This window comes from Phyllostomus hastatus, unplaced genomic scaffold (genome assembly GCF_019186645.2).
Source record: "Phyllostomus hastatus isolate PE091 unplaced genomic scaffold, TTU_PhHast_1.1 phas_contig_495, whole genome shotgun sequence".
Taxonomy (NCBI): Eukaryota; Metazoa; Chordata; class Mammalia; order Chiroptera; family Phyllostomidae; genus Phyllostomus; species Phyllostomus hastatus.
In genome coordinates, this window is record NW_025333895.1 from 3,439,295 (window position 1) to 3,462,614 (window position 23,320).

Sequence of the window (23,320 nt, forward strand, 5' to 3'; positions counted from 1 at the left end):
TCTGAGTAAGGTTTCCTGGTGGACCATATGGGGGTATTGTATGGAGAGTGGCAAGGCTAAGTCCATATACCTGAAACTTCTGAATGGGTGTATTCCTTCTAGGGCCTCCTTCTGCAAGGGGTACTGTCTCTTATTGGGAGTCCTCACCCCTGACTTGAGGTCAACTTTCACAGAGAAGGCTCGCTTAGCTCTCCCTGGCCTTCTTGCAGCCCACACAATGGGGTTTACCTGGTCCTCAGTTTCTTCTGGCCAAGGATGTGCTTCTTCCCACCCCCTGCATCATGTCGTGAGGAGCTGCCATGCTTGCTCCAGAGGGACCTGCAGGTGAGGCTGCTGTTCCTCGGGAGCAAAGGTGATCTGGGCACAGTGTTTTCACAGCAGGTCCCTTCCCAGAAAAGGGGTATTGGACACTCAGCGATGTGTGAGAAACTATGAGTTAAAAGCGTATCCCCCATGGCACATTCCAACGATTTCAAGGAAAAAAAAATGGCTTTCAGGGCTTCCAGAAATTCCAGTTGCTGTTACAGCCTGCCGTGAGGATTCAGCTAGAGGTCTATTGACCATGGAATACGTCGCTCTAGTATCAATCAAAAAATCCGCAGTTTCACCCCCACACCACTAGTCTTACCCGGGGTTCCTTGGGGGTGCCTTTAATAGGTCACTTTAATAAGAGAACCCCTGGGCACCATCAGTCATCATCAGAATGATTTCCTGTTTTTAGCATAACTCTTGAGTTCTCAGGCTCTGGCCCCATCTTCCCTAGCTTTGGATACTTATTCTTCCAGTGCCCTTTTTCTCTTTGCGGTACGTGCATTGATCAGCGGCGAGTGTTTTAGAAGAGGGTGGGGCACCTCCTGCCCGCGATGGAACTGCCCTGAAGCCTGCTCCGAGGACGTGGTGGGCGCTTGGGCCTTCTTCTGCTCCCTGTTGCTTTAAACTTTGAAGGCAATGTCTACTAATTGGGAAGGTTTCATGCCTATTCCTCCCTCTAACTTCTGAAGTTTTTTTTCCGATGTCAGGTGCACTTTGGGAGATAAAGGTCATATTCATCATTCCAACATTTTCAGGGGCTTGTGGATCCAAATCAGCACCTTTTCTATAGGCCTGATAGACCCTTCAAGAAACTCAGAAGGGTCCTCTGTGGACTTTTAGTTGCACCACCTGCACCATATTCAGACTCTTCTGCTTAGGGACGCCTTTCCTCATTCCCTCAAGGATGCACCTCTTACAATGCTCTAAGAAAGGAAGGTCATTCCCACTAGGGTCCCACTTGGGCTCGGTTAAAGGAATTGCCTTAGTGGGGTTGAGAGCCCCACCTGGATGTTCCTGGTGCACCCTCCGAGCCTCTTCATTTATCTTATCCAACGCCAGCCTCCACTCATCCCATGTAAACAAAATATTTAAGAAGGCTTATATGTCTGCCCAATTGGGGTGATCGGTGGCAGAAACTGATGCAACCAAATCAGTCGTTTTAGTTGGATCATTCCTGTAAGAAGGGTTTGAGCTTTAACAGATCTGAGGGAGAAAATGGAGTATGTGCCCAATAGTATCCAGCAGGCTGGGCCTCTGGCTCTGCTCCCACTGGAAGTCTCTGTAAAGGACATTGCCCTGCCCTGGTAGGGGCCTGTTCTTCATTGAATTTGGTTCCTAGAGGGTTCGAGACAGCGATGCCAGTTCAGGCTCCCTTTCCCCAGTTCTCAGCCGAGTAAGGAGGAAGATCCCCCAGGGCTGAAAGGGCCGTGGGAACCCTGACCATGCTCCCAGCACCCATAATATATAGATCTCCCTGGGCCCTCTCTTCTGAGCTTCTGCTATCTTTCTCGGGCAAATTCCCTTTTCCCTGGACCATTAACTTGTTACCTTTTAATTCTGCATCTTTATTATGTAAACTCATAAAAGCTTCTATGTGAGGCATTTCATCCAACTTCCCTGATCTTTGACAAAACAACTTTAATTGCAGTACAGTGTGGTAATTTCAAGGCCCATTCAGCGACCAGCGCTCTCCTGAGTCCAGATTATACATACGCCCAACAGTGTTACAGTAAAAAGCCGTTTTCCTTTTAGTCATTGGTTTATAGGCATAGGTCAACCAATTAGCCAAAACTCACCCCAAAGGGCTGTTTTCCAGAATGGAGGATTCCCCTGTGCCCCGCATTCTACCACAGAGAGCCCTGTAAACCAGATGGCACCTTAATTAAACCAGAAGACGTCTTTTTACCAGACACATCTTTGTAAACCAGAAGGCACCTTAAATTACTGATGACCTAAGTCGAGCCCAGGATTGTAACCTGAACCAGAAAGTGCCACGATCCAATCAAATGAGAAAAGCAAGGGAGGTGCCGAGGAGCGTGCCCAAGTGAAATCACTTGGCAGCGGCTAGGGAGCCTCCAAATCCAGATCCCGGGGCCCCCCAGTCCAGGCAGCAATCAGGATGACCTGCCAATACCCAAACTTAACGTAGAGTCCCAAAATCAGTCCCGGAACAGAGTCGCCAGAACATGAAACAGGAAAAGCCAGTGTTCGTGCTGCCGGTCACCTACCAGACCCAATACGCAGAGACAGAGATTGAATCTTTATGGGTGCTTTATTTAGATGGCTGGAGATCTGAGAAGATGGTGGGTTTGTACCTTAACAGACCGTCCTACACTTCCTTTCAAGCCAGCCTTTTTATAATAGAGAGCAAAGTGTGGTGAGGGGTTTGGAATTCAGAGAAAATCAGATTTAAAACAACAACAACAACAACAACAACTAGAGCATCCGCCCTGGGTGGACAGCCGTGCCTCAGGTGGTCGGTAGGTCGGTTGGTAGGTCATCTGTCTCTTCCTGGAACACAATGAATGGCTCAGATACCACCTAGCTTGCTTATGGTCTCTTGCGGAGCACAAAGGTCAATCGCTATGTTCACCTGGAGTCAGGGTGGGCCATGCCTTCTTCAGTTTTGAAACAACAGCTTTTCACATGCATTAAATACTAAGCTTATTAACTATTTCCTTAAACTAAAATTTTCCCACTCTTGAGTTCCCCATCACTTTGAACTGTTCTTCGCCCAGTGGCACCTTACTGCCTTTGACTGCTCCACCAGGTGCAGCTCAGATGAGCAGCAGGTACCGGAAAAGCTGTGGGAACCAGGATCTCCGAAGGGGAGAGCTGAGCGCGGTGGGCCCTGGGCCCTGGTGATGGTTTGTGGAAGGTCGTGGCCTCCCACCCATTCCCCTCTGGGAGCCCCGGAGAGTTCCACTACGCTGCTGCCCTCCTCCCGCCAGCAGGGGGCGCCCAGGAGACCGCGGGCAAGGAGCTTGGAGAGCAGAGCCCCCGCCGCTCTCTTCTGGAGTCAGGACGAAGGCTGCCGCTCTCCCAATCGTCCGCGGCGAGGCTCCGGGACGTGCTAGAAGCGGAATCCGGAACCCGGAGCCTCGGAGAGAGGTCCCCACCATTGCACCGCCTTCTCGGTCCGATCCTGCCCGGAAGCGCTGGCACCGAGGGGGCGGGGCCGAGAAGCGCTTCCGGGGGCGGGGGGCGCGGGCTGGGGCGGCTGCCGGAGCGGCGGGGACGGGCCTGGCGCCGGCGGCGGCGGAGGGAGCGCCGCGGGCGGGCGATGTGAGCGCGGCGCTCTCGGCAGGTGAGGCGCACCGGCCGGAAACAGCGGGCGGCGGGCGAGGCTCGGGCATAGCTGGAGGGCGAGGAACAGTCCTCGGCCGCTGTCCGGCTCCCTGTGGGCGCGGCGGGGCGGGAGCATTTGCGCCTGGTCAGTCCGACCGGCCGGCCGGCGGGTGGGCGGGCGGCGCGGGCTGGAGCAGAGGCCGGGCGGGGTCGGGAGGCCCGGGGCACCTGCTTGGGCCGGACACGCGCCCCCGAGGGGCCAACAGTGCGCGGCCGGGTGTCCGGGCGCCACTGGCGGGCCAGAGGGTCGCGCTCGGCCAGCTGCCCCGGGCTCTCCAGCCGCCGCCGCCCTGGGCGTCTGGGGATCCCCTGCTTCCGGGCCCTTCGCCCTCGGGCGCGCTACCCCTTTGTACGAGGAGGCCGGATTAATGAAACCCCTGGATAGCCGGGCCGGGCGGCGGGTTGGCTCTGCTGGTGGCTGCAACGAAGTCCCTGCCCTACGCCACCGCCTTTCTCCAGGTAAACAGGAGGCGGCGCGTCGTGCTTGGCCCTAGACGTCTTCATGGTCACCCAAGCCCTCAGACGGTCCTGCCATTACGGAGGGCTGGGCTGGGGCTGGACTCGAGGTGTAAAGCGCTCTTCTGTGCTTTGGCGGCTGTGCTTTAGGGTGGCAATAGTCGAGAGTCTCAGTCTTGAGGTTTTCAGCAAGCCTCTTCCAAGCTGAGCCTCAGTTTCCCCATCTGGTGAGTGAGGGTTTTAGATTAGCTCTCCGAAGTCCTTCCCAACTCTGTTATTCTGTATATGTCTGCAATTGGAAGGGCTGTCCCAGGTTCAAGATATTGGGCAGTTTCACTGAAGACTTTTTGCAAATAGGGACTTTTTGGCCACTTAATACACTAGGTTTCAGACAGGCTTTAAAATGATTCCAAGAAGCGTTTCTAAACCTTACCTCAATCATAATTCATGGCTTGCTTTTGTTCCTAGTAGTAGTTAGTCACATCTCTCTGAGTTTTTTGCATGCAAAAAATTTTTTTGTTGTTTATATTTGCCCATTTTCTCTTTGTTCCCTAGTCCAGGCTCTCTTTGCTTCACATCTGGATTATTGCAACAACTTCTTAGCTGGTCTCTGACTTCAGAAGGTCCCCCACCCCCTCTTTTCTTTATGCTAATGCCAAACTTAATATAGGAAGTCAAGAAAAGAGTTGAGTGTTTGCCTGCTTATTAAATGTCAAGGTGCTGTTCTCTGTGGTGGGGGACAGTAAAAGAAGACACAGCCTCTGAGCGCCTTTACACTGGGTGCTGAGACTTTACCTGTAGAAAGGTAATTCACTAGGCAGGGCTGTGTGCTGTAGCATTAAGGGGAAGGAGAGATGGAGGTCGTTACAGGCCAGGGAGTCAGGGAAGGCTTAAAGAGGGAGTGGGGTTTGATCTGGCTGTTAAAGGGTGAGTAGGACTCAGATAGGAAAACAGGAATCAGGTCCGGTGATCTCACGGAGTTCGTGAATAGACCAGCCTCCTGGCAGAGAAGAAGAGTTCATATAGGAAAGGAGCAGGACGAAGGATTGGTTGGGCTAGTTCCTGAAGGAACTTGAACACTAGGCCAAGGATGAAACTATTCTAAAGGCAGTGGTGCGGCAGCCCACTCGAGGTGGTTCCTGGTAACTGGTAGAGGGAGGGAGAGCTTAGGGGCCAGGTGATCGGCCCAGAGGCCCCGGCATGTATACCGACCGCCCTTCCAGCCTGAGTAGTGGCCCCTTGCCTGCCACGGTGTGTCCAGTCATTGTCCGCCCTGTCTTTCCTCCGTGGGCCCCCCCTCCCCTGCCTGAACCGTATTCCCTGCTTCTCCCTCCGGGAGCCTGTTCCCTTGGGGAGTGAGTTTATGACTGTCTCTAGGGCAGCGATTTTTCAGCCCGTGTGCCGCAAGAGGCGCACTGGGGCACCACAGGAATGTTTCAAACGTGCAGTACCTGACCGTTGAGTCAGGGGCAGTGACCTCTTTTCCTCCAGGTTGCCAAATAAAAAAATGACAACCGCCAACATAACAATAGCCAGAGGGTGTGAATGAATCAGAATTATACCTTTTTTTTTTCTTGTCAGATCGGCAAAAAAAAATGTATTTCTGGGTGTGCTGCAGAATCTTGGTGATTAGTGTACGTGTGCCGTGAGACAGAAAAGGTTGAGAACCGCTGCTCTTGGGCCTTGCTCCCGCTGTTTCCCCTTCTGAAGTGCTGGCCTCCTTTCCTTCTCCTCTGTGTAAATTCTCCATTTCACTTCCTTCAAGCCCCTGCCGAAGACACACTTCCTCCGGAGGGTGTTCCCTGCCCGCCCTACCCCCATGCCTTTGTGGCGCTCGGAGCCTGAAGCACAGGATTCAGCACTTGTTCCTTGCTCATTAGAACTTGTTCTTTTCCTGAGTGGGCTGGGAGTTTTGGGAGGGCGCTGTGTCCTAACGCATCTCTCGGTGCCCTTGTAGTGTCCGATACTATAGCCGGACTCTTCTGATGGGCACCAGAATAGTTCTTGATTTTTGCTGATACACTTTTTTTTTTTTAAATTGCCCCACTCCTTTTTTTAAAGGACATCCTGTTACCAGCTCTTTTCTGTCCTGTGTTACTTATCTCTAATGCGACCATTCAAGGTGGATGTTTTCAATTTTCATCCTTAGGGCACTGATAACATAAAACAAAGTTTTGAAACATTAAAATGTTTACTCTTCATGGTGGGGAAAGATAAAAACATGGACTTCTTTGTCTGTAGGCTGTGGGGAAAGAAAGATCATCAGCTTTTGCCACAGCTTCGGAATCGGGCCTGGGTTTGAATCCCAGCAAGGCTACTGACCAGCTCTGTGAACTTGGGCAGTTTATGTCGTGTCTCTGAGCCTCTGTTTTCTCATCTGTGGTGTGGGGATAAAGTCTACTTCATGGGGTTACGGTGAGCTTTAAAATGAAAAAAAATATATATATATGAAAACCAACTCACTCTGGGGACAGTGCCAGGTGGGGAGTTTGACTGGGGCGGCACACCTGTCAAACGGTGACACAGGTGTGCTGAGGTGAGCTCAGGGAGGACAGAAACCTCCCGTAGCGCAAAGGGCAGAAACTCACTCGGTCTGGATTTTCAGCACCTAGCAACTGCTTGGTACATTTTTAATTATCGTCATTATTAATATTAGGTGTATATGTATCAGGGCGGGGGAATGATAGACCGCTGAGCCTCCGTGTATCTGCTGAGCTGCGGGTTTCTGCGCGTCCCCAGATCCTGCTTCTACCTTTCGGCTTAAGCACTCGTTAAAAACGTCAGTCATGAATCCAGAATGCCATCATTATGTCTCATTCCCATTCATTTTCATGTTACTTTTGTGTAAATTCTGCTTAATGTGTTTCAGACTTCTTGTGTTCATGTTTTATAACTGACAAAGTGTTGAATTTAGTTTAGTGAAGATCATTAACTTGGCGCAATTTAATTTCTAATCGTTATCTTTCTGGTTGGTATTGAGGGCATGGAAAACCTCGTGGAAGAATAATTCAAGGTGCACTTTTCTAATCCTTTTGTTCTAACAGGCGGGACTTGAAGTGTCTTCCAGGTCCAGGGCCCCTGCGACAGCAGCAGCAAGCAGATACAGGATGCTGCTCCTTGCCATTTTTGAGTTCTTTGCCTTAAGAAAGCTCATTCATTCTTTTCCTTGAAACGCATCTTTCTAATTCGTGATTGGAATTTGAAACATCCATTTGCCCCTTCATAGACAGAAGTCAAAAGAGTGGATATTATGCAGATAAATGGGTACACACTGCTCAAAGTACAGCAGGTCGCACCCCCTCCGTTATCACTGTGTCGGTGCATTGACACGCCCTTAAGTAAAAACTCCTTTCCACTCAGAGTTGATCAGTGCAAGTCTGGCTCCAGTAAAAACCCTGCATCTCACCATTGTGCCTGAATTAAAATCTCACTCTTACAGGATTTAAGAACTCTGGCTCTGGAAACGGACAAAGCTAGGCTCAATCCCTGACTCGGCCCGTCTCGGTCGGGGACTGCGGGAGAGACTCCCAGTGTGAGTCTGCACCCTCCTCACCCGTGGGACAGGGGCGGTCGCGGTCCCTCCCTTACAGGTTGTCTGAAGATCCCGTGAGCAGGTGAAGAGCTTACTTAGCATACAGTACGAAGTAGGAGCTCAATAACTTGGTTTTTTAACGTTGCCAGAAAGGTTCAAGAGGCCATGTCTGCCCTGCTAGGAAAGCGCAGGAGAGGCCTCTGATGTTCTCCGTTGACTGAAAGGCAAGTCTCACTGTGAAGCCAAACTGCACTCTCAGAGTCAGTGTATCTGAGCAGCCTTGGAGACTGTTAACGCCTTGGTAGGAAATCTAACAGTTTGGATAAAAATGTTCTTTCAGGCTCCTATGAATTAATGCAGTAAGAACTCTAGGCTTGTTCCCTTTTAAATTAGGATGCGTGCTTCATGAATATCCATCGCAGAATGCTGTTTTATTTATTTTTTTGCTGCCCGGGGTTTCAGCAGCACCAGAATGTTCCCCGCAGTCCCAGCGTGGTTTGGTTGCTGCTTTCTGGAGGGTTAGGCTGTAATTCATGGCAGCTGAGTTTTCGTTTTGATCGAGACCCAGGCAGAAGTACCTAGAAACGTTATTTTTATGTGGCTGTTACTGCTGCCCCCATGCCTGTTGCCCCTCGTGCCTCCATCTGTGGTCTCTTTAATGGCTCTCTGTATGAGAAGGGAAGTTAGGGATTTTCAAGTCTCCGGTGCCTGATGAGGGAGGCCTCGTCTGAGTTGTGTCTTTAGTATCAGCAGGTGACTGAAGCCAGCAGGCACACCTCTGGGTTTGGGATCACGAGCATCTTGACGGAGAATAATGGGTACCTCTGGGTGCCTGAAACAACTTTAAATTTGCAGCCTCGCCTTCCTTTCTTGGAGGTGTCACTGGGTGTTTTTAAGTACAGCAGAGCGCATTACAGTGCCGATAGGCTGAAGGGGGAGGAGCCGACTTGCTAGATTGTGCCTGCTGGCAGCGACGGCCCGGCATCTCTCTTGTCTTCAGCAGGGAAAGTTGGAAGCTGAGGGTGCAGCCGTGGGGGCAGTAGTGGACTCCGAGCCGCCAACTTGGTTGAGGCTGCATCAGCTGACATATGCCGAGAACCCCTCTCTGCAAGACACGCTGCTGGGCTCCGGGCACACAGCCCCTGTCCGCACAGAGCTCAGCGCTGAGAGTGTGCGAGTTCAGCAGCGCTGGAGGCTCAGTAACGTGAGCCCATTGCCAGGTGCCTGTACACTGTTGTTCAGTCGCCGCGGGGAAGTGGCCACACGGCTCTGCCCAAGGATGCTGCAGAGGGATCATGGCCCATGTGGGTATTTTGCCCAGATGACATTTACATGTCCTTTCTCATCCTCAGGTTCTCTTCAAAGTAGGTCAGCAGTGTGAGAAGCTATAACTGGTTTTGGTTTTCAATATGTGGTTTCCTTACAGCTTAACAGAACACACGATGCACAATTTTACTAGTCAGTGAATGACGTGCTAAGGAGAGGGCTACTGTGGGTGCTGCCTCTCTCGTGAGATACCATGTCATAGTTCTTTTGTAGGAGCAAGCAACTTTTCTGTTCTCGGCTTTTTTTTTTTTTCCTGTCTTCTCTCTTGAGTAACCTCTTACCACATCCATTCTCAGTTAGTACAGATTGGTATCTCCGGGTCTCGTTTCCCTGCAGTTCCAGCCCAGTGTTCCCCACTGTTCGTTGGGCAACACTTCTCAGATGCCCAGTGGGTACCCTGAACTTGGCTTGCCTGAGGCTGCTCTGACTCGTCTCCTCTGAGAATGGAGAGCATCCCTCAGTCTCCACGCCCTGCCGAGTCCCTCCCTAGACCCACGTTCACGGTGGCTGCTGCCGGGTCGGGTCCGGGTCCGGTTCCCTCTCCAGCATGCAGGCCCCCCCCGCCATTCCAGCCGAGGTGCTCCTCTTTCCCTGGTCACCCCTCGTTCCTGGACCCTAGCCACTGCCCCCGACGTTTTCACTCCGCTGTTCTCGGCTCTTCCCGTTCTTTCCATCTGGGGTGTTCTTTGTGTTCCGTTTAAGTACAAAGCCCCGTTCAAATACTGTTTCCACCATGAAGTTTGTCTTTGTTCATTTTGATTTTTAAAAATCTCTTTTCGGTCACAAGTAATTAGTGTTAATCATTGTTCCTCATAGTTCTTTGTTTCTGTCTCTATAATTGCTTCACACAACAATTGTCCATTTGTAGCCAATGTTTCTCTAGATTCTTTGGTTTAAAAAATTATGTTTTTCGATAAAATCCTGTAACATATCTAAAACTTTTTTAGCAAGGAAAATACAGCTGTGTGATTTTAAAAATCAAAAAGCATAAAATAAAGTGTTTCCCTTCTTTCCCACCAGTCCTTAATCCTCATTCCCCAGAGCCACTGACATTCATGGTTTCGTATGGTTTTACAGTGGCCGCAGTGGCATCTACTTATTCTCTTAAGAAAAGTATATGAAGAGAATCATACACACACATACATATACACATATATATACGCATACACACACCTCTTTTATTTATATGTATGGGTTAAATATTAGAGCTCTTGTCAAAGCATACAAATTGCGCGGGCTGTGAACCAAGGTGTCGCAGGTTCGATTCCCAGTCAGGGCACATGCCTGGGTTGCAGGCCACGGCCCCCAGCAACCGCTCATTGATGTTTCTCTCTCTCTCTCTCTCTCTCTCTTTCTCCCTCCCTTCCCTCTCTAAAAATAAATAAAATCTTTAAAAAATATATACCACAGAGATGTGAATTTAAGATGTTTCCTTTAAAAAAAGCATACAAATCTATTTATTTATTTTTAGATCTATTATTTTTAATGGCTGTGAGTGTTTCGTTGTTGATTGGTTTTTTGAATCACTGTTTTGGGGATTTTGAGGTTGTTCCCCAACTTTATTTCATTTTTCACTAAAGCACATACAACTGCTTAATACATATATCTCAACAAACTTTTGTAAGTATTTGTATATTTGTAGACTCCATTCCTAGCAGTTAATTGAGGACCAAATGGTAAATGCCTTTTACACTTTGATAGCTATTACCAGATTATCCCTCAGGCTTATACTCGCCAGCTCTTTTCAGACATGTGCAAATCTGATGTGTTAGAATCCTGTCTCATCTTTTCTTTTTGTAATTCGCATGTATTTAGTCATGAATAAAGTTCAACATTTGTTCATGTTTTTTGGTCATGTCTTTGTTTTTTGAACTGCCAATATCCTTTGCCCTTTCTTCCATAGGATTTTCTGTGTCACCCCAGTCTGTTTGATTCATAATATAAATTAAGGAATTTGGAAAGTAGCCCTTTGTCAAATGTGCACATATTTTTCTTATCTTTTAAGGGAATTTTTTGTGGCCATAAACTTATATGTTGTCAAATGCGTTTGTCTCTGCCTCCGTGGCTGCTGGGACTTAGGCTGTGCTCGGAAAGGCCTTTATGTCACCGTTGTAAAAAGTTCATTTGTGCTTGCTTTTAGTTACCTTTTGGTGACAATCAAGTCTTTCTAAGATACTGTCATAAGAATGAAACAGCATTAAGTGGAAAATAATAAAACCTTCCTGGTGCTTTATAAGAAACCGGTAAACATGCGACACATTTGGAAACTCAGGGAGCTGTATTCTCCGTGAATCGGCGTTTTGTTTTACGTGACCCAGTGGTGTCATCACATATAAGGGCAGTCGTTGCCTTTTTGCCTCTTTTGCCTGAAACTCAGTGAGAGGAGTGGGGTGAACGGAAGGCAGGGTGTCGGTTAACTGGTCCCTGTTACCTTCTGAGGGTCAGTCAGTGTGTCTGTCTGGTAAGGTTCAGCTGGCTTCCCTGTTGTTGTGAAGTGACTTTTTTTAGGATTTGTTTATTTGTTTATAGAGAAAGGGGAAGGGATGGAGAAAGGGAGAGGAAACATCAATGTGTGGTTGCCTCTCATGTGCCCCTCACCAGGGACCCGGCCCACAACCCAGGCATGTGCCCTGACCGGGAATCGAACTGGCGATCCTTTGGTTCGCAGGCTGGCACCCAATCCACCTAGCCACACAAGCCAGGGCGTGAAGTGACTTTTTTATTCTGAAGCTCCCAGTTAAAGTGTATTTATTCTTAGTGAGTTTTGGAATCTGGATTAGGCGTGTCATTCCCGTGTTTGTGGCATTTCGGAACAGTATCTCTTTGGGTGTGGTGATATGTTGTGCAGCTTTTTGGGTGGAATCTTGTCATATGGTCTTGCACCAGATCTTAATTTAATTTTCAGAACACATGTGCATATTGATTTCCAGGATCCCTCTCCTTTGCTTTTTCCTTCAGGAAAAAGGAGGGCTGTCCGGCTAGTGTGGTGACTTGCAGGACACTGCCACTCTCCCCTGTGGCGTGCCCACAGTGCCTCTCTGTGCAGATGGGCTCCTCCCGCTGGTCGCCCAGTCTGCCTTCACTCCTCACTCCCCAGCAGGTATCTGTTCCTCTCTCTCTCTCCCTCTCCCCCCACCCCCATGGTTCTGTCTTGCCCCCGGCCTGCACTGGCCTTGCTGGTGTCGCCAGTGCTTGGTCAGTCCTAGAGAGCCCCTCATGTCTGCTCTTACTTTTTGACCAGCCTCAGTGCTGCTTTGAATTCTGTTCAACTTGGGTTGAACCTGTGTCTTGGCAGCATCTGCTGTCTGTGACTTTCACCTTCACACATTAAAACGACCGTTACTTGAGCCCTAGATCGGTGGTTTCTGATTAGTCAAGGCTTTAGCAAATAAAAATAGCTGTTTACTTAAAGCTGGTAAAATCAGTCAGGGTTAGGGGCTCTGAGGCGACAAGGGATAAAAGCTGTAAATATGGAAGTCATAATATACTTCAACTGGTGATTTTGATCTAGAGAGGGAACCGTACTGAATTTCTAGCGCTGAAGTTGCTTGGTCATAGGGGATGTGCTTTCGAAACTTTGATGAGTATTGCTGAGATGTGCTCACAGAGGAAGGACCGGCCCTGGGCAGCAGTCGGATTTTGCCGCCTGTCCCTGTCCCTGGCGACCACGGAATATACCTGGGGCAGGGATGTAACTTAGGGAAAGCTTGCTTTCCATCCCGCCTTGTCCTCAGCTCTTCCTGCCCCCTCCTGCTTGCTGGTCCTCCCACTCCCAGTGGGCAAGTTAAACAAGACTTGCTGCGCACAGGTCTAGATGGGCAGACTTCAGAGCAGTCTGGGAAAGTTAGCCTCTTGGAGCCTCAGCGTCCTCATCCCTGAGGTGAGAGGAATAACACCTGTCCTCCGGGGGAGGGCCGGGAGGACTCGGTGAAATGACGCACAGAAGGCCTCGAGGACATGTGTAGCACGTGTGGAATATTCAGTTAGTGAAGATGCTGCGCTTTCCTGAGTCAGGGGTGAGGGTGAGGGGTGTGGTGGCTGGTGGAAGCGATCTCCTTTCACAGTTGCTGAGGCTGCTGCGGCAGTGGCAGTGCACGGGTGTTCGGGCTGCACACACCAGAGGTGGTCCTTCCCAGGACCCACCGTTGAGACCCGAGTCAGACCATGGCAGAGGCTGTGTGTGAGGTGAACGCTGTTTCCAGGGTTGTGAAAGCATTCTCATGTTAAAGAAATTGAAAGAGGACCCCTGGCTGGTGTGGCTCAGTGGACTGAGCGCTGGCCTGTGAACCAAAGTGTCGCTGGTTCGATTCCTGGTCAGGGCACGTGCCTGGGTTGTGGGCCAGGTCCCAGGTGGGGAGTGTGGGAGAGGCAACCACACATTGATGTTTCTCTCCCTCTCTTCCTCCCTCTCTTCCCTTCTGTCTAAAAATAAATAATTCAAAAGAAGAAGAAGAAATCGCAAGAGCAGGCAGTTTGTGTGTCCATTAGTTGAATGAGCAGAAGAGGATCATGAAGTAGAGGAGTGACAGTTCTGAACCTTCCAACAGACCATTTCAACTAAGTCCTCTCCATGAATGTTTTTTAGAATAAGTATTTCACGTTCTTATCCAAAGTGTCTTTTTTACAAACAAAAATGAAGTATTGTTGAAATAAGTATGAATGGTGTTGAAGAAAAATAGCTTATATGTGCTTGTTTTTTAAATTAAGATAAAGCAATGCAAATGCCTAGTTCAGGGGTGGTTTTTTTGCTTAATATAACGTGACAGAAAGACCAGTGATTAATCCGCTGAATTGAAAACTACCACTCTACTTCCGGCCAAGATGGAGGTGTAGCTACGTAGACACACTGTGCCTCCTCGCACAACCAAAAAAGAAGGACAACAGAAATTTAGAAACAAACAAAAAAAAAAAACAACCAGAACTGACAGAAAATTGAACTGTACAGAAGTCTGACAACCAAGGAGTTAAAATAGACATATTCATCCAGACCAGTAGGAAGGGCAGAGTCGGGCGGCTGGGCAGAGAGGGGTCACGGCAAGTGGTGGATTGCAGACCCCAGGCTCGCAAGGCAGCAGCTGAGGGACCCCGGGGCGCACAGGACGGCAGCAGGCGGACCCTGGTGCACAGGCAGCACCTGGCAGACTCCAGGCGCAGGGTGGCAACCGGCAGACCCGGTGAGGCGGCGATTGTGAAGCGGGGCACCGCGCACAAGGCGGCTGGCTGACTGGTCGGCCCCACATTCACGCGCAGATAAACCAGGCAAAGTTGGGGAGCGAGACAGACCGCCAACCCAGGGCCCCAGCTCGAGGAAATAGCCTCAAAACACCGATTGAAAACACCTGTGGGGGTTGCGGTGCCGGGAGAGACTCCCATCTTCACAGGGGAGTTCGTTGGAGAGACCCACAGGGTCCCAGGACACACACAAGCCCACCCACTAGGGAATCAGCACCAGAAAGTCCCAGTTTGCTTGGGGAAGGTGGCAGAAGGGACTGAAATCTGACAGAGAGTGGAGCAAGTGCCATTGTTCCCTCTCGTACCCCACCCCCACATACAGCCCAGTCACAACCCAGTGACTGGGTTGCCCTCCCTGGTGAACACCTAAGGCTCCGCCCCTCATATGTAACAGGCACGACCAGACAAAAAGAAAAAGACCCAAATGGAAGAACAGATCAAAGCTCCAGAACAAATAACAACTAAGCGAACAGGAGATAGCCAACCTATCAGGTGCACAGTTCAAAGCACTGGTGATCAGGATGCTAACAGAATTGGTTGAATTTGGTCACAAATTAGATGAAAAAATGAAGGCTGTGCTAAGTGAAATGAAGGAAAATGCACAGGGAACCAACAGTGATGGGAGGAAAATTGGGACTAAAATCAATGGAGTGGTCCAGAAGGAAGAAAGAAACAACCAAACAGAAAAGAATGAAAAAACAAGAATTCAAAAAAAATAAGGAGAGGCTTAGGAAACTCCAGGACACCTTTAAATGTTCCAACATCTGAATTATAGGGGTACCAGAAGGGGAAGAGGAAGAGCAACAAGTGGAAAAATTATTTGAACAAATAATAAGGGAGAACTTCCCCAATCTGGCAAAGGAAATAGACTTTCAGGAAGTCCAGGAAGCTCAGAGAGTCCCAAAGAAGTTAGACTAAAGGAGGAACACACCAAGGCACATCATAATTGCATTAGCCAGGATTAAAATGAAGGAGAGAATCCTAGAAGCTGCAAGAGCTAAGGAGACAGTAACCTACAAAGGAGTTCCCATCAGACTGTCAGCTGATTTCTCAAAAGAGACCTTGCAGGCAAGAAGGGTCTGGAAAAGAAGTATTCCAAGTCATGGAAGGCAAGGACCTACATCCAAGATTGCTCTATCCAGCAAAGCTTTCATTTAGAATGGAAGGGCAGATAAAGTGCTTCTCAGATAAGGACAAGTTGAAGGAGTTCATCATCATCAAGCCCTTATCATATGAAATGTTAAAGGGACTTATCCAAGAAAAAGAAGATAAAAAATATTAACAGTAAAATGACAGCAAACTCACACTTATTAACAACCACACCTAAAACAAAAGCAAAAGCAAACTAAACAAACAACTAGAACAGGAACAGAACCACAGAAATGGAGATCACATGGAGGGTTATGAAGAGGGGAGTGGGAAGAGGAGAGAGGGGGAAAAGTTACGGAGAATAAGTAGCATAGATGGTACGTAGAAAATAGACGGGGAGGGCAAGAATAGTATGGGAAATGTAGAAGCTAAAGAACTCATGACACATGGACATGAACTAAAGGGAGGGACTGTGGGTAGGAGAGGGTGTTCAGGGTGGAGGGGAATGAAGGGGGGGAAATGGGACAACTGTAACAGCATAATCAATAAAATATATTAAAAAAGAAAAAAAACTAGTACTCTGATGTATTTAGTGAGTGGAATAATCAAGTTCATTATTGTTTTCCGAAGCAGCTGCAAACTTAGTCTAAATGAAAAACTAATATAAATCACTTCTCTGCACTATCAAAAGTGAATCTCATTCCCACACGTCTGAGCAGGGATGCATCTGCTTGAAGCTTGTACCAAACTGCAAGACAGGGACTCTCACTCGTCTTTGAATTCCCTTTGGTTTTCTGCATGCAGAAGATTGAAATGGAATGAATATTTCCTATAAACGCAGAAAAATAATTTAAAATTCCCAGTCAGTGTGCCATTTAGTGGTTGCAATTAAATCTAATACGTACTTGCAGCGCAGACGACAAAAGGCTAATTTCCTTAATTTGCGAAGAGTTCTGACAACTCAGTAAAACGGCAAATATGGGCAGAGGATATGAATAGGCAATTCAAAGACAGACTTAGACAAATTGCCATTAAACATGAGAAAAGATGATCATCCTCATTTATAATGAAATAAATGTACATCAAAACAAGATACCTTTTTTAACCCATCAGTTCAGCAAAAGTGAGAAAGTTTAATAACTGTTATTGGCAGTTAGGGAGGACTAGGCACTTGCATGTGCTGTTGCTGAAAGGGTAGTTGCTGCCCCCTTTGGGGGCGTCGTTGGCATTATTGATTGAAATGAAAAATTAACCCAGCACTTACTTTGCTGGCAGGCGATGTTACGACTATTTAAATTGTTTCCCATTTTGGTGTCCATTGGGGACTGCTGAAGGTACATCATGACATAGCCTGCCGGGGAATACTATGAACCGTGGAAAAGGCAAAAGTATGTGAATTTGTGCTGCTGTAGAAGGACTTTTAAAAGCAGAGGACAGTTTATGCGGCTAGATGTCTACAATTTCCTCTGAAAGAATACCCAAAAACTCTGAACCAGCAATTATCTTTTGGAAGAGGAACTGGGGAAGGAGCTTTGCAATTCATTTTATATTTCTCTCTACAGTGATGTGAAGTTTGACCGTATACATAGGTATTTTCTTTTGGAGACAAATTAACTGAACATTGATAGACCTTAGGTGTAGGCCCACTGGCAGTCCACATAGGGGAGATACCGAGACCTGCAGGACAGCAGCGGGCAGCCCCTGCCGGGGACGGCTGACCGGAGGGTTGTCGGACTGCATCTGAGTCTGGCGTCTCTGCGGGAGGGTGCGATTTCCTTTGCCTCCGGACCGCTCGCCGGGCCCCATAAATCAGGGCATTGGGTGCAGACTTGTGATTTTTAATGATGTTTTTACTCCCTTTCCAGCCTGGTAGTGTGCCTGGGACTTAAAGCACCTGCGAGCTGCCCGCGCATCAGTGCCTCCGAAGCCGCTCTCTCAGGGGCGCTGCTGCTCGGGAGCAGCGGCGGGCAGGGCCTGGACCTCACAGGCGCTGCCAGGGATGAGGACGCGCTGATGTGAAGGCGAGGGGCGTGAAGCGTCTCCTTTCTCGTTTTGCAGAAGAATGGAATCCCTCTCGTGGGTGTTAATCATGGTGTTTCATTTTCTTCTCTTCACTGGTGTTTCTTCAGGTGTCGTTCTCTGCTCTTCCTCTGGGAGGATAAAAGGCCACGCGGGAGGAGGGAGCTTCGTCGTAGAACCGTTTTCAGTTTTACAGGCTCTCACAGAAACACGATATTATTTTCCTTCTTCTGTTGGCTCTTACCCAAGACTCTTTCCCTTGAAAAAGCTAAACCCATCTTCCTTTTGACCTTTAATTTCAAAAGTCACTGTTTACACACCCTTGTGTCATGAAAACAATGCAACGCACAGGTGACATTTGGGCACTTGGCAGGTGCCAGGCAGTGGCCGTGTTTCCTGGAGGCAGTCTGGCGTGGACGTGAGCGCGCCCCCTGGAGCCAGGCTGGGTTCACCTCTGAGCTGCGGGACCTTTGCTACGCGTCTTAACTTCTTTTCCTGCTTCTTCGCCCATAAAGTAGGAACAGTCATAGCGTCTCCCTCCCAGGGCTCGCGGGGGTCAGATTGGTTGGTGCCTGTGGGAGGCGTCCAGCCCAGGTGAGTGCTCATTACATGTGAGCCCTTCTGCACACGTATTGCGTGGATTCCCCTTGTGTAATGGTCGGGCAGTCAGGTTGGGAAGTAGTTCTTCCCAGACCTTTTCTTGGTAAGGAAGTCGGTGAACCGACTTGTCCGTGGCCACATAGCTGTGTTCGTGATTATTTTTATTGGAAAGCGGCAGAGCCAGGATTCATATCCAAGGCTGGCTTCCAGGCAGTTCTCTTCGCCACACCGCCCTGGCTCCCCGAGGAGGCCTGCAGTAGCGGCCTCGTCCGCCGTGTGTCAGGCGGCCGTGGTGCGAGGCGCTTCCTGCCCCACGTACGTTCTTCAGAACATTCCGCGACGCAGGGACCAGTGCCCCCGTTTTACAGATGAGAAAGCTGAGGCTCGGAAGGGCTACAGAATGCCTTACTTAAGGTTCGGCAAGTGGAAAGCTGGTGTCATTTGAACCACATCTGACTCCAGATTCATGCTCCTAATGCTTTTGCTATGATACTTTCTTATCTTTTAAAAACTGGATGAGGTGTCTTAAAGTTTTTTAAATGTAGTAAATAATACATTCACACAATTTAGAAAAAAATTTTAAAGATTTTATTTATTTATTTTTAGAGAGAGGGCGGGGAGGGAGAGAAACGTCAGTGTGCGAGAGACGCATCAGTTGCCTCTTAGACACCCCCAGCCCGGAACCTGCCCCGCAACCCAGACGTGTGCCCTGACCAGGAATTGAGCCAGCGGCCTTTCAGTCCGCAGGCTGACTCTCCATCCACTGAGCTGCACCAGCCAGGGCTAGTTTAGAAATTTTAAGAGTCTAAAAAGGTTCACTGAAAGCTAATAGATCTTCCAACTACCCTGCCCCCGTGCAAGAGGCAGTTTGCGTTTTAGTATATCATCCCAGAAATGTGCTGTGCACATCTGCAGAGTACAGTGCATGTGTGGAAACATACTGAGCCTTTCATATGGAAGCGCCATGACTGATGAGTGAGGCTCCTTTTGATGGGCGTTTGGTTCGGTTTGATTGTTTTGTTATGAAAATGCTGTAGTAAGTTCTTAGAACTACAGTTACCCCGTCAGAGAGGACGTGCCTTTGAAATTCGATGGATATTACAACATGCCCTGCAGAAGTATAAATGGTATTTGTACCGTTTATACTTCTTTCAGTGTTTTTCTACGTATATTTAATATCTGCATATGCATACATACCTTTGGAAATATCCTACTTTTATTGCTACCTATTTTTAACAGCTTTATTGAGGTGTAACTTACATATCATAAAATCTGCCCATTTTACATGTATAATTCAGTGATTTTTAATAAATTTATATAAAGTCGTACAGCTGTCACCATAATCTGGTTTTAGACCATTTTCATTACTCAGAAAGATCACTCATGCTCATTTGCAGTTGATCTGTTACCTGATTTTTTGCCGTGTTGTTCAGTATTTATTCAGCAGACATTTAGTGAATGTCTACTATGTGCCAGGCAGTAAACTGGCAGATAGTTAATAAAACAGATAAAAATCCCTATCCTTAAGGGGGTTACAGTTTGAGGAGCAAAGTCTGTATTCTTCTTTAAAATCATTTTAGTAACAGTATTCAGCATATAGGTGCACTAGGCTTTACTAATACTCGGTGGTTGGACTTGTAAGTTGTTTCCATTGTTTTGCTGTTGTAATGGAAAAGACTTACAAGTAAATTCTCATGCCGGTAGCCATGATTTCTTTTTTTATGGACCATACTGCTGAGTTAAGAGAAATGCCCATTTTAATTTAAATGTCTAATCTCTCTGTTTTACACCTGAAACCAATATAATACTATATGTCCACTGTCATGCGAAATACTTTTTTGAAGAGAGACATGCCCGCTGTAGGGCTTTGCTTACATGTGCCTCCCAGCACTGCCTGCGCGCTCCCTCTCTCCCCCGGTGCCAGCTGGGCTGTGGTGTTAAGTCTTGGCAGTTTGAGAAAGAATAATGTGTCTCATGTTAATTTTTCTTTCTTTGTTTGTTGATAAAGTTGTTAAGCATTTTTATCTCTGTGTTTAAAATCTATTTTTTTAAATTTCTTACAAGCGTCTGTTCGTATTCTTGGCCTAATTTCCAATTGTTATATATGGCTTTTATTGACTTGTAAGAGAGTTTTATACTTCTGTTTTTAATAATTTGTCCTTTTTTGATAAAAGGTGGTTTATAAGTTTTTACTTTTATGGTTAAATCTGCGTTTCTTCTTCTGGTATCTGTCTTTAGGGGCTTAAACATGTTTTCTCTAGAAGTTTTTTTGGGGGGTATGTTATGAAGAGGGGAACTAACTTTATTATTATTTATTTATATTATTCAAGCAGCATCTATTTCAAGAACTCCTCCTTTTCCACTATTGGAGATGGTCCACACGGCCCGTCCTTGTCCGATTTCTACCTTGACAGCCCCGTGGGCCTCTGCGCTTCGGCTGCTCCTCATCCCAGCTGCGCCACGGCCCTTCCCCCCTTCCCGACGCGGACTCCCGCCTCTGTCCGCGGGGTTGGGTTCCTTCTGTCTGGGAAACTGGACCGTTTCCCCGCGGCAGCTCTCTCCCCTCGTATCTGGCCAACCTCTCCTTAGGTCTCAGTTGGAACATCGTTTGTTTGAGTGGTCTTCTCTGACCACTCCCCCATTTGGAAAGGTCTCACTGCTTTTATCATAATTTAGAACAAGAGAATTGTTAAAAAAAAAAAGAGAGAGAGAATTGTAGCTCTCCTGGGTCCCTAGTGCCTGGCACAGGGAAGACACTCAGTACATACTTACTGGATGAATTACAGCCTCATCAGACATTTTTACATCTACATGTTATGGCTGCATTTTTCTTTTTCTAGAACATCTTCAATATTTATTCTAGATCTACACTGTCCAATATGGTAGCTGCTAGTCACATGTGGCTATTGAGCGTTTGAAATGTGGTTGTTCCAAATTGAGATTTGCTGTTGGTATAAAACACACATCAGATTCCAAAGACTTAAGTAATTTTTTCTTATTGATTACATGTTGAAATGATAATGTTTTAGATATACTGGGTTAAATAAAATTTATTAACATTTTAAAGTTTTCTTTTAAACAGTGTAACTGTTAGAAAACATTATGCATATATTAATTGGACAGCAATGTTCTAGAATAATTTTAAAATTGTTTTGTCAAGTTTTAAAAAAATATGCCATTGTGGTACATTATATTTATAAATTAAATTTTTTGGAAAATATCCATCTCTACAGTATTGAGTCTTCTTGCCAGAAGCATGCTATGTGTGTTCTTAAAGTCTGGTCATTTTCTTCCTGTAGATCCTGTTTTCTGTCGCTGCCCCAGGTGTTGTGTATTTCTCCCCCAGGTGTTCGCACCCTGCCCCCAGGTGTTGTGTGTTTCTGCTGCTGTTGTTGGTTGCAGCTTGTCACCATTGTAACTAACTGCCTTTCTCTGTACAGTAACTTTCGAAGCGCTTCACTTACTAGATCTTAATTCTCACGGAAGTGCTTATCTTATGTTTTCTACATAAGAAATATCTGCCTTGAATAGTAATTTTGCCTGCTCTTTAAATGGCCATATGCATTAATTTTCTCCTCATCTTGTGGCTTTGGCTGGGACTTCCAGAACAATGTTAAGTGAGAGGAGTGAGGGGCAGACCACCTTGTACCCTCCCAGGCACTAACGGGAACGCCTTCACAAAGGTGTTTACCAGCATGTGCACCAAGGAACACTAGCTCTTTGGAATATTAACATGTGTACCTTGAGAGAAGAGTTTCATGCTTAAATGAGTTTGCAAACTACTAAGTTAAATGGAATTCTTGTCTGCAGGACTTTTCAGATGGGTTATAACGCTAATGTGTTTTTAACCCCTGGGAGATAGGGATAGGAGGCTAGCTCATGGGCATGCACTACTAAATACATTGTGGGGAAATGCAGATATAATGTTGGCTTTTAAAGAATGATGTTGCCATTGGTTTGCAGTAGATACTGTTATTATATTAAGAAACGGTTGTTATATTTCTACCTTGTTGAGTATTTTTGCCCTATTGAAAAGGGCATTTAGCTTTCCAGAATGCATTTTGGCATTGTATTGATTTGACCATATGGTTTTTCTTCTTTGACTTACTGATGTTGCAAATTATATTCGTGTATTTCTTAACATACAGCCATCCTTGCGTTTGGCCATACTATGATATTCTCTTAATAGGTTATGTTTGCTACTATTTCCTTTAGGACTTTCAAGTCCGCTCACTTAGTGAAGCTGGCAGTGTTCTTCTTGACACTGTTTGCCATTTTCTAGTATCAGACCTGCGCCATATGAACTGAAATGCTTCGGACGTTTTCATATGCATCCAGGACAGTGTGGATGGCCTGAAGACCATGTGGGCTCTGGTTCTTCTGGTTCTCTTTTATTTAATTTTGCCAGTTTATGTTACCCCAAAAATATGTTAATTCTGTACAGATTTCAAAGTGACTTCAATTATAAATCTAGGATAAACCAGGGCACAGCATTGCTCTTTAATAACTAAAATGTTTCAGCTCAAATTCTGACATGATAAACACTGATGAGATCTGGTAACACGAACTGATTAATCCTTTCCTGCAGGAATCTTCAATTTAGTTGCCTATTGTCTTGTGATTTAAAATTATATGCTGTTCTGTACTAACTACTTTTTTGCTTTTTTGGGTTTGTTCTTTTTCTAACTTCATGAGTGATTTTACTAATTTTTATTCTTTATTTGTTTAATAACAATTGTCAGATACTGGCTTTCCGTTAAATTTTGTTGTTTCAAAACCATCAACATTTCATTCTGAAAAATTTCAAACATGCAGAAAAGGTGAATTTTACAGTAAACACCCGCATACCCACCATGTGGACTCTACACTTGTTAGCAGTTCACTCTGTTTGCCTTTTCACACACCTGTTCATCTCTTTTTTGGACGCATTCTCAAGTAAGTTGAAGACGTAGCAAACGTCACTCCTAAACCTTTGTTGCTACAGAGTTGATGTAAGATTTTTAATTTTTTTTAAATAGTGTTATTCCTTTTAGATTTTGCTTTTGAGTACTTACCCAGAAAGTGTTTACATTTTTATTGGATGGGTTTTAAAAAATAAAAGTTAGATCTAATTTTGTTATTTTGGCCAGAGAATACAGCCTGGGCCGTCTACACGTCTGTAGTGCTGAGTGGTTCACTGCTGCGGATTCTAGGCACGGGGCAGCCGGCCCGTGCTGGGTGTGCTGGTGTCGTGAGCACTAGCGGAGGGCCACACACTTGCGATAGCTGGCATTCTTTTTGCGCCTGCTGTCTGAAAACCCCTCGTGGGACACTCGTTCCTGTCCAAAATGTCCACGGATACATTTGGTATAGGCCAAAGGGTGCTTGAAATTTGGTAATTTAGTGCTATCAAAAACATCCATGAGC

The 23,320-nt window shown here is 46.8% G+C and overlaps 1 protein-coding gene across 1 annotated transcript in view; it reads left to right on the forward strand.

Annotated features, from left to right (window-relative positions):
- Window positions 1-255: 255 nt before the first annotated feature.
- Window positions 256-23,320, forward strand: part of ZBTB34 (zinc finger and BTB domain containing 34) — a 28,792-nt gene continuing 5,727 nt past the window's right edge. Inside the window, exons 1-4 of the mRNA XM_045845909.1 lie at window positions 256-324; window positions 3,051-3,104; window positions 3,191-3,423; window positions 3,542-3,619. Of these exons, the coding sequence (XP_045701865.1) occupies window positions 256-324; window positions 3,051-3,104; window positions 3,191-3,423; window positions 3,542-3,619 (434 nt within the window). The remainder of the gene's footprint in view (window positions 325-3,050; window positions 3,105-3,190; window positions 3,424-3,541; window positions 3,620-23,320) is intronic.